Raw genomic sequence first — 11676 nt, 5'->3', positions numbered from 1 at the left:
AGAAGAACTCCCAACTCAAAACCTCTTTTAAATCATTGAAGATTTCAGCAAATTCTCACGAAATTCACACACTCTACTCTCAAACTGCCGTCCTTCATGAGAAATATAGCTCTCACAATCACTAGTTAAGTACCTCTGACCTCAAGAACTCCCATATTTGGCTAATATCGGTTAACATCTTCATTGCTACTACACACCTCGGAACTCAAACAAAACTAGAACATAACATTCGAGTCAATAGTAGCAATAACATCCATACTAGAATCTTTTATTAAAGATAAAGAACTTGTATTACCAACATTCAAAGGAAATGCAAAACTTATATTCCCAACAACTAATTGCAAGTCATTAATCACAGCTTTATCCCTAACAAAAATGTGGATTAATTGATCCTTCATTAGTCCACAAACCATGAACATGACCCTTAAATCATTATCCAATTCCAACAAATAATTTGACTCCGTGACCGAGTATCTCTACTCAAAGTGCCATAACTTTAGCATTTTGAACCTACTACACACCTCATTACACTACCAATCAAAACGAAAATCCTCTGACAAAACTAAATAAGGGTTTTTGCACCATAAGTGCATTTGGCAATTCAAATGTCATCCACAAGTCTACAACAAAGAAGAACAAAAGCACAAAAATAAAATTAAAACAATACATCATGCATTAAATAAAACAAAAATTGAAGAAATCGCACTCAAACCTACGTTTCATATATAGAAATTGCAATAGAAATCATAGAAATTAAAACCTCCAAAAATCGAAAGAAAAACATGTTTTGCATGAGAATAAACATTAATAATCCAAATTTGAGTAAATTCGGAAGAAATTTTTTTATAGAAAAACTCACTTGCTTTGAATCCAAAAAAGCTTTGAAATCGGGACAATCTAACTTCCCTCACAATTTCAGAACTCAAAATTCAACTAGAATCCCCGATCGCACTTCAAAGAAGAACAAAGATTCGCGCGAAAAATCCTACAGTGCAACAACAGTCGGAAAATCAAAGATCAAACTGCAAGTGAACAAAAATTGGAGATAAAGCACAAAAACCTACGTTTCTTATTTAAAAATCGCACCAGAAATCATAGAAATCAAAGCAAGAGCTCCCAACCAATGAAGAAAAAATGAGCTGCTTCAAACGAACAAGTTGTGTTTGACTGGTAACCAAAAAAACTGAAAATTAAAGGCGAAGGAAATTAAGTAAATTCAGATGTGAAGGCAATTAAAACAGCTATTGAGCTTTTTTGTCTAAACCTAACCCAGCTGGTGGACTTTTTCCTTTAAATTTAACGCAGCTGACAAGATGTGGACATTTTGTCTCTCAAATTCATGCAAAATGATAAATAAATAAAAAATCATATATAAAATATATTTAAATTTTGGATTTCTTTCTCCAAATTAGATGAATTGGATATTTTCAAGATATTGATGCTATAAGTGGGTATATAACTATATAAATAAAATATAAATAAAAAAACATTTTTTTTAATTTTTTATTTGGTGTTTCAGTATCCATATGAGTTTTATGTACTTGTTATTTTATTTGGTTCAATTGTATTGAACCTTTACTCTGCAAAGTTTTGTTTATTCATTAAAGCATTCATGGAGATGAGGGCTTCCAGAGAGCCTTGGTTCTATTTTTTGGTCATTGGGATAATTTTCTGTAGGTCCTTATTGTCATGAATGGACTTCTTGGATCAAATGCCCACAAGTATTCGATCAAATGCCCATTAAGTGTTTGATTAAATGCCTCAATGCAGCGAGAGCACAATTTATTGTTATATTTTTTGAATTGGTAAAGTTTAGGGTCACTAGACCACATTTCATATACTACATTTTATTCAATTTACATGAGTGATTGAACTAAAGAACAAAAGAAATTGTATAAATTATTAATACAAAAAAAAAAAGCCCAAAATTTATTCTTCATTTTTCATAAATATCGATTTTTATAAAAAATTTCAAAAATAACCAAAAATTCACTTAAATATACTTAAATCCCATATAAATAAATGAAATTCAGACAAAGAAAAAAATAAGAAAATAGAAGAGTGCAACACAGTACGAATCAACATAACATAGAATTCTCCCAAGTGTTTGGCCCAAAAAAAACATAACATAGAATAGCTGCTCCAATTCTATAAGAAAAGAATTGCTTAAATAAAAAAATTATAAATATTGCCAATGCAATTAGTTTACCATACAAAGATGAAACATGTAAATTTTGGTTCCACAAACTTCAACACAGATAAGAGAACTGACATTATTACGTGGGTTTTAGTTTTCAAAGCATTTAAGTCTATTTAAGTGAGTTTTTGAATTTTTTTGAATTTTTATTATAAGAACTAACATTCATGAAAGTTTTGAGTAAATTTTGACTTTTTTTAAAAAAAAAATAATAAAACTCGTTGGGTGGGGTGGGTTTTTGTGGCTGTAGGTGTAAGGTTCAGTTTCAGTTTTAATTTTACTTTATTTAAAAAAATTATTAATTATTTTTATTTTTATTTAGATGAAAAATTTTAACCCATAAATTGATAAAATGTGACAAAAATATGGGAATGAATTGATCAGTGTATAATTATATATCATTTTGTATCCTTCTAACTTATGATTTAGTTATGTTTTTGAGTTGAATTTGTGCTTTTAAACCCTATTGTCTTTGTCATTCAGTTAATTGAGCTTTTAGTGGCAGTAGTGGCTTTGGATAGGAAAAGATGCAAAATGGTGCAAAAACGTGCAAACCGAGTTAACAATTTGTTTCGGCCTTAACTTCTTCCTCCGACCTTGGATTGGCCCAAATGACATGTGGTTAGAAAGATGACATTCTAAACTTCAAGATGGAGGGCTCAAAGTTGTCATTTGCTTAAGGAAAGTCCAATTCATGAGCTCATGAACTTGCTGTCGTTCTGACCTAAGCATGAGCTAATTGTTGCTTGGTTACGATGAGCTATGGTTGAGCTATGATTTCTAGTGGGATTTGTTGGTAGCATCCAAACAAGAAAAGAAACTGATTTTCTATTGCATTGATGTGTTAGGTATGGTTGGTGAAGTGGATGTTGTAGGTGAAAGCCATACTCAATTCAGATTTCTCACTTCCTTTTCCCTACAAATACCATTTCCATTCCACACCAAAATGTACCACATCCTTGGATTCACACTCCCACAACTCATCCATCCTTCATTCCATCCTCCACACTCCCATCATTTCTCAAACACATTCAAAAATCACCCTTGAACACTCCCACAACCCCAAATACTTCAGCAATCAACCTACAACTCTAAACAGCCCCAAATCACCAAAACTGTCTCAGCAAGCCTCTCTTGCATTTCCTTACAAATTTCCTCTTTCTCAGCCATCACCACTCACCCAAACTCATCACAAATCACCTCCTTAACCTTCATACATCCTTCTAGACGTGGCAAAGCTCTTGGAGAAGCATTAGATGTGGAGAAGCTCTTGGAGAAGCATTGGACACCACAAGAACTTCATAAAAGGGTTTTTCTACTCTTGTTGCATTCATTATGTTTCCTCATTTCATTTTAGGTTTCTTTCCCATTATGAGTTGCTAAATCCATAACTAGATGTAAGCTAACATGACTATTCTGGGTTTATAAATTTCAAGTTTCAAGTTTGATTCATGATTCATGTTCTTATTCATTATGCCTACTTGCCTATATGCTAATCAGAATGTCAAGCTACCATTCAAATTTGTGTATTTTGGTTGGAACTAAAGTAGACACCTTTTTGTTACACCTCTTTGAATCTAAATTAGACTTGTCACTTGAATCCTTATAATCTAGAATTGGATTGTTATGGTGAATCAAATGCCCTAGTCTAAAAATCTATTTTTCAACCCTTAAGACTACTCTTTGTTACACTTGTTTACTTACTTTCATTTGCAATTTCATGTTGTTCATTTGTTTTCACAATCACAAGCACTCGCACTCACTTCAAATTCCAATTTCGTTTTGTTTCATTTGTTTTGACAATCACAAGCACAATCACTCTCACTTGAAATTTTGTTTTAGACTTAACTTCCTGTTTTCTTGAATTGGGTAATTTAATTACATAACTAAGTTTAACTTCTTAATCCTTATGGATACAACCTCATACTTGTCTTGCTATACTACTAATTGGCCCGTACAATTGTGAGTAACACAACACGAATGAAAGAGAGTAGGAGGAACTAATTGCCTAAAAAGCTGTGAAATAAACAGTTGTGAAATAAAGTAGCTACGTGCTACCTACCCAAGTTCCAATTTCCTAACTCATAATTTAGATTCAATTAAAGAGAACTTCGCTTGTAAAACAAATAAAAAATCATCAAATTAAAAATAAAATATAAGTTCAAGGACCAATAAAGTTAAAAAGCCTCCAAAAAATAAAGTTAAAAACCCTAACTCTGTTTTCAAAACACAAATTGAAAAGAAAAAAAAAAAAAAGTGAAAACTCCGTGTTCCCCCGCGCGAAGAACCCTTTGAGGCCTCGCTCGCCCTTGCTCGTGGTATCTCAGTCAGCCAGCCTTATCATCTTAAAAGAGAAACATCATAGAAGTTATGATGCATTGGGGTTTCCTTGCTCTGAAGGTTTATTGCAGAAACTGTGCTCTTTGATGAACTGGGTGCTGAGCTTCTCTCTACCCAAAACCAGTCATCTAATTTGCCGCGGCCTTCACTTGGGTAAGCAATTCTCAAGCCCAAGTTCTGAGAACATTATTTTCAGAGCAATTTGTGTTAATCTAAAACAGAGGAGATGGAAGTTTCTAGAGCAGATTGCACCCACTCTTACCAATTCCTTAGTAAGTCGTGTTGTTCTCGAGTTTCGAAACTCCCCACAATTGGGTTTAGAATTTTACAATTGGGTTCGAGAGAACAGCTTTCCTCACTGTTTAGAATGTTCTTGTACTGTAATTCATGTGTTGGTCCATTGTAGGAGATTTGATGATGCCTTGTCTCTTATGGAGAATCTAATGAGTGCAGATGGTCTGCACCCATTGGATGTTTTGGAAGGGTTGGTTAGTAGCTATGATGAAGCTTGTGGTTGTTCAAGCCCTGCAGTGTTTGATGCACTTGTGAGGGCTTGTACTCGATTTGGGCAGACCGAAGGTGCTTATGAGGTTATTAAGATGCTGAGGATGCATGGTTATTGGGTTACGGTTCACGCTTGGAATAACTTTCTTAATCATGTACTGAAGTTGAATGAAATTGTTAGGTTTTGGAAGCTATATAAAGAAATGGTTTCATATGGGTATGTTGAAAATGTCAATACCTTCAATTTGGTTATTTATGCTCTCTGTAAGGAATGCAAATTACTAGAAGCAATGTCAGAATATTATCGGATGTTGAAGAGTGGAATTTGGCCTAGTGTTGTTTCTTTTAACATGATTATAGATGGAGCGTGCAAGATGGGTAATATGGAACTTGCCTTGAAGCTTTTGAGGAAGATGGGAGTAATGTCGGAGGACTGTGTTACGCCCAATTCAGTTTCGTACAATTGTATCATTAATGGGTTTTGCAAAATTGGTAGTTTATCTTGTGCAGAGGAAATCCAAGCTGAAATGACTGAGGCAGGTGTTGAGTCCAATTTGAGGACTTATGCAACTCTAGTAGATGGGTATGCAAGAGGAGGGAGTTTGGAGGTGGCACTTAGATTGTGTGATGAAATGGTGGAAAGGGGTCTGACCCCTAACTCTGTTGTTTACAATTCAATTATCCATTGGCTTTGCAAAGAAGGAGATGTTGAGGAAGCATGTTTGTTATTTTCCGACTTGATTGACAGGCGTATATGCCCTGATCAATTTACCTACTCAATCCTCATTAACGGGCTCTGCCGAAATGGGCTTGTGACTGAAGCACTAAGATTCCATAACCAAATTCTTGAGAAAAGCCTTGTCAAGGATGTTTTTTCTCATAATATCCTCATCGATTATATGTGCAAAAACAAAAACTTGATAGGAGCCATGCAATTGTTGGGCAGTATGTTTGTTCGTGGTCTACTTCCTGACACTGTCACCTATGGAACCTTGATTGATTGGTACTGCAAAGAAGGAAACATAGGAAGTGCAGTTCAAATTTATGGCAAACTGATAGATGTGGAGAAAAAACCTAATTTGGTGATATACAATTCTGTCGTAAATGGGTTATGCAAAGAGGCATCAGTGGATATTGCAAGAAATTTGATGGATGCATTACAGAGGATAGATTTTCTTGACATTATAACCTTTAACACATTGATTCATGCATATTTAATCTGTGGGAAGATTGATGAGGCATTTTTTTTGTTTCGGGAAATGGAAGAGGTTGGGATTTCATTCAATAGAGTCACTTACAATATATTGATCAATTTTTTGTGCAAGTTTGGGTGTTCTCAACAAGCAAAGGAACTTATGAAGGTAATGATTTCTAGGGGTATGGTTCCTGATTTTATAACATACACCACTCTTATTACCAATTTCAGTAAGAATTGCAGCCCAGAAGAAGTCATTGAATTACATGACTACATGGTGATTGAGGGAGTAATTCCAGATAGACAAACGTACAAACATGCTGTCTGTCCATTTCTTCTAGAAGAAAATGAAAATGCAAAGATTAGCACACAGAATTGAGTTTCGACAGTGCAACAATGTGTATATTTGTCCTCCATTGTGCACTATAGTATGTGTTTTTGGCCAATCGGTCCATAGAGAACGTGCTGGGCTTTCCAAAGTAACAAGAATCACACATTTATTCAACATTGTTTATATCAGGCATGTAAGTTCTCTTTTTCTAGTTACTAATTTTTTATGCTACTCTAGTCTACAGACTACATCCATATAGATAACATATTGTAACCCTTGGCATATCAAGCCATACACATAAATTGTTTGTTCAAAATTGTGTGCAATACTGTTTCATCCTTTGGTTGATATTCCAGAGCTACTTACAACTCAGCAGTCATTGACAAACTTCTAGGCTTAGATATTCTGGTTTGGTGCTTCATTAGTTTTTTATGTATTAATTTGGGTTCTTTTGTGTGAGACATGCATATGTTGCAATGTCTTATGTGGATGCTTCTTTATGGGTTTAAATTATTTCTGGTAAATTTTGTGTTTCTTGTGCAGTTGAAAACTTTTGTTTGCTAGAGTTCAGTGAGGGTTAAAACCGATAACTGCAATGATTTCAAAGGTTGGATGTTGTTTTCGAATATCTCGGTTATAAGCAGATCAATTTTTATGGTTGATCTACTTTTAATTTGTATGTTACTTTTGAGAAAGAACAACAAAGTACTTTGTTCAAGCATATTTCACGTCAACTAAACTACCGAGTTTAGTGTTTTATATGGATTTGTGGTTTGAACGTACTTAATGCAAGCTGGAAATTTATTAAAATGCTTGCAATATTGGTAAATCACGAGTTACTTCAATTACTGGGCTACTGTTAATAGACTATTATAGTCTTTACTAACAAAGAGTGGATGACAAGGCAGTTATTTCTGCTGAGCATCAACTATAGCTCACACCTTAAAACTTGTGGATAAAAATGCCTTCCTATTGTCTTGATTTTTACTCTGTGAACCTACTTGTCTCCTGCCATAGCTAATTGGTTTTGTACTATATGCAATGAATTTGAGTCACAAGATTAAACTTTGAAATTTTCCTGTCTGATTATTTTTATTTTTATAATAATAAAAGACATGATTTGTATAATAAATCAGAATCCTTGGCTTTGGTATTTATTTATGTGTTTTGGTGAACACGTCAGATTTGGTTTTTGCATGGACCTAGGTTAATTATGGTATAGAAAGGATTCATCTGTTACATACTGTAGGAATATGTTTAAGAGGATTGAAGGTGATGACGTGGTCAGAGACATTGTTAGGGTCAGTACTTTGACTTCTTATCTTGTGTCGATAAATGTGCTAGTATTCATTTAATAATTATTCATACTCTTTGTCTAAGTTTTCTCACTGATATGGCCCTCTGGCATGTGGGTTGCACCAAAGTTACTTGCAGAGCTCAATGAACTGCGTGGTAGTTTTAGGGTATTTTCATTCTTCATTTGGTGTATTTTATGCAAGAATGCGGGGGAGAGTGTGGATCATGTTTTCTTATCCTGCCGGTTTAGCTGGAAATTATGATGTTTTTATTTAATGAGATTAATGTTAGTTAGGTGGTGCTGCAACACTATTTATCTTTTCTGGGTGAGAAATCTAAAGTATTGGGTGGTGGAAAGAATGCTAAAGTAATACGGGGCTGTATGATGATGGCTATCATTTAAGCTATTTGGTCGGAAAGAAACCAACGGATCTTCGAAGATTTTAGGTGGATCGAAGTGGAGGAGGTGTGGGGAAGGTCAAGTATTGGGCAGCACTTTGGGCACCTGTTTAGGAACGCTTCTATTTCTGTCATTGTTCTAGACTGGAAAGCTAAAGTGTCATGAATATGTTTAGGTTTGTTAAACTAGATGTAGCTTGAATTGTTGTTTTTTCTCTCATAGAATCTTGGTAAGATTGCTCATCCACATTTCTGCACAGTTCCATTTGTGAAATAAAATCACATCGTTTCATTTCAAAACTAAAAAATAAAATATTCATTTTTTATGGATAAACTTGGCTCTGATCTTCGATAGAATTTTTTTTTTCAGAATTTTTTTTCAAATCTTGGTGATAGTTGTGGAACTTTAAAAGAAAATTTTGTTTTCCCTTTTGGATTTATGATATCCTCCATTAGAAGACATGATTTTTCTGAATCTGTTTAGGCTTGTAATTGATTGACCCAAATAGGTTAATTGATCTTTGAAGATGACGATTTGCATTTTCTTTTCACAAATGTTCCATTGTCCATGCCTTGAATTTTCATTGGGATTCTTGCTTTTGTTTTCATAATTACTTCTCGAATTATAACTTTATTTTATACTATGTTCATTTTCTTATTATTATTATTATTTTTTGTCGCATACTTCGTTGTTTGGTTGCTTTTCGAAACAGTAAAAGTGCTTCCTACAGCTCATGACAGATGGAGACTAATAGCAAATTCATTAACGTTGTGATAGTGATTTGTGAAGCTGTAAAAACTGTAGAATACATGGAACAAGTACTGAAAATTCAACGCATCTGCTGTACTGCAAGGTTCTCTGCTGATTTTGTTGTGAATGGTACGTATTCTTTGACCAGCTTTAGTTTTGTAAAGACAGAGAGTTCTCTCGCTTTATGATTCTTGGTTTAAACCTAAAGTGAGTGAAATTTTGTTCATGCAGGTGCTTGAGTTCAAGTCTTGAAGAAGGGGAGGCTGCAAAACTTGTATTGGAATGGGATGGCTGAGCTACTGTAACTTTGTCGACAATCAGGATTCTGCAATCACATCCAACTGCAAGAGGGAGGCTACTTGGAAATATTCCTGCACTAAATAATAAAGATAACACCGTAAACATGGAGTAAATTTTTGAGGGTGTGGCTAGGAGGAATATTCACAGATAAAAAAACATAAAAATTTAAAATTTAAAGGCCAAAAGTCACTTTGGTCCTTGTAGTTCGCCGGTTTTCCATTTTTGTCTGTGTGATTTTATTTTTGGCAATTGGACCCATGTAGTTACATCCAAATTTCTGTCGAATTTCTTGACTCGCTAACATGAGGGGATATTTTGGACGAAATTAGAAGACATCCTAATAGAATCTATAAAATGTCCTTGAATTACGAGAGATTTAAAATTAGAGGCAAACTAGAAGGATCGAAAAAACAAGAAGCATGGGCCAACCTAAGTGGAGGTCAGATTGGGCTGCTGTCTGACCGATTTTGTGAATTCTCTCTTTTTCCGGCCCATTTTTGTGATTTCTCTCTCTCATGTGGGCTTTAGTTCCTATTATCTCTCTCTCTCTCTCTCTCTCTCTCTCTCTCTCTCTCTTTTGTGGGCTTCAGTTTCCTATTATATATATATATATATATATATATATATATATCTCTCTCTATCTCTTTATGAATTGGGTTTTTATTCTTCTTATGATTAATTTTTAGGATTCGAAAATGAGTTGTATAGTATGAGTTTTGGTTATTTGTTGATAATATATTAATTATATTTGAGTAAATTTAGGTTTTAGTCATAAATTTTTTTTCACTTTTGGAAAAAGTCAAAGCTTTTTAAAAAAAGACAGAAAAACCTCTCAACTTTCAAATCAAAGACATGCAAGTGTAAATGATTTCTTAGGAAATTCAAAAATAAATAAGGGCAAATTTGTCCATTTTGAGTTCTTTTACAAAATTTCTCTCTCCTTTGGGTTTTTCCAAAGTCTCCCTATTATTTGTGGGTGAGCTTGTGCTAATTTTTTTTATAAGCTTTATTTATGTATAAAGATGCATTTGAAGGTAATGCTACTCTTACTACATTTTGTGTACCACATGATGTGGCACCTTACTTGGACATGCCACCTCATTTAATTTCATTTTAAATTATCTTATTTTTCATTCATTTTGGTTAATATATTTAATAATTATTATAATAATAAACTTTGTTAGACTTCTCATATTCTTGAGTCCTCCTCCACCACTCTTCGTCTCCCCAAATCAATTTCCTATTCCCTCTTGAAAGTCCCTCTAAACCTTAAACCCTTCATCCTCCCACCCTCCTTAATTTCCAGAACATATGGAAAAACCATCACAAAAGATACAAAAGAGTAAATTAAAAAAACACAGCAGGATCAATGCAATTAATAGGAAAAGACCAATCATTGTAGACACCTCTGAGAACTTTCAGCCATGAACAATGGCCCATAACCCTTAACATGATATAGACATTTTTCTTCCTTTCGACTCCTTTAATTTTCAATGAAACAATTAGATAAAATCATTCTTTATAAAGCAAAAAGGAAAGAAAAGATGGTTTGCTAGAAATCAAATAAGAATCAACTAAAAGAATGGAGAACGGAGAATGGTTGGAATGACAATAAGGGAGGAGGCTACCTCGGTGGGAAAGAGAAGAAAGAGATGGAGTGGAGAATAAAACGTAAGGTCTAATTATTTTTTTTTTACTAGGGTTTTTAATTGAAAGATTAAAAAACATAAAATTAAATTAAATGAGGTGGCATGTCCAAGTAAGGTGCCACATCATGTGGTATGGAAATGTTGTATACAAAATGTGATAAGAGTAGTATTATTCATGCTGATTACATCTATTGACTAGGTGTATTTTTCTATGTTCATTAATGAAATTCAGTCTTATTGTTGAGTTTTTAATGTAAGTTTTGCCTGATCGGCTTTTAAATCCTGGATCTGCCACTCAAAAAAAAAAAAAAAAAAGGTTCTCCTTACAAATATGTAGAGCCCTGAAGGAATAGAGAAAAGAGAAAACCCAGAAGACAAAGTAATAATTTTTTTTTGGGAGGTCAATAAACAGAGAAAAATAGAGAAGGAAAAGCCAATTTCAAATTTGAAGCTTCAACAAGCTCAGCCTATGAAGAAGCAGGTGGGGATGGGTTGATACCTGAGTGGGGGAGAAAGGGAGAAAGAGATAGAAGAGAGAGAGAGAGCGATATTCTTTTTAGTATTTTCTTTGTTTTTGGATAATTTTGTAAAAAAACGGTTTTACCCTTTTTTTTTATGGAATAATTGATAGACTTTCAAAATATATAATATATTTTTCAGCATTAGCACTGAAATAACTTCATAGTTTTGGACGTATCCATTGTTAAGCACCAC

At 33.9% G+C, this 11676-nt stretch overlaps 1 protein-coding gene across 4 annotated transcripts; it reads left to right on the top strand.

Moving 5' to 3' along the window:
- Nucleotides 1–3007: 3007 nt before the first annotated feature.
- On the top strand, nucleotides 3008–9614 carry LOC103330956 (Pentatricopeptide repeat (PPR) superfamily protein). 4 transcript variants are annotated; one of them, XM_089053205.1, is made up of 3 exons: nucleotides 3008–6756; nucleotides 9041–9142; nucleotides 9245–9614. In XM_089053205.1, exon 1 carries the CDS (start codon nucleotides 4624–4626, stop codon nucleotides 6613–6615), a length of 1992 nt encoding a protein of 663 aa, XP_088909331.1. In that variant the 5' UTR covers nucleotides 3008–4623; the 3' UTR covers nucleotides 6616–6756; nucleotides 9041–9142; nucleotides 9245–9614. The 4 variants fall into 4 exon arrangements, with proteins under 4 accessions (XP_088909331.1, XP_088909330.1, XP_008231783.3 ...); XM_089053204.1 differs by having other exon boundaries at nucleotides 8976–9142; XM_008233561.3 differs by having other exon boundaries at nucleotides 3008–6760.
- The last annotated feature ends 2062 nt before the right edge of the window (nucleotides 9615–11676 follow it).

The sequence above is a fragment of the Prunus mume genome, linkage group LG5 (assembly GCF_029339155.1).
Source record: "Prunus mume cultivar Tortuosa linkage group LG5, ASM2933915v1, whole genome shotgun sequence".
In the NCBI taxonomy this organism is placed as follows: Eukaryota; Viridiplantae; Streptophyta; class Magnoliopsida; order Rosales; family Rosaceae; genus Prunus; species Prunus mume.
This window is presented reverse-complemented; position numbering and strand designations above follow the sequence as displayed.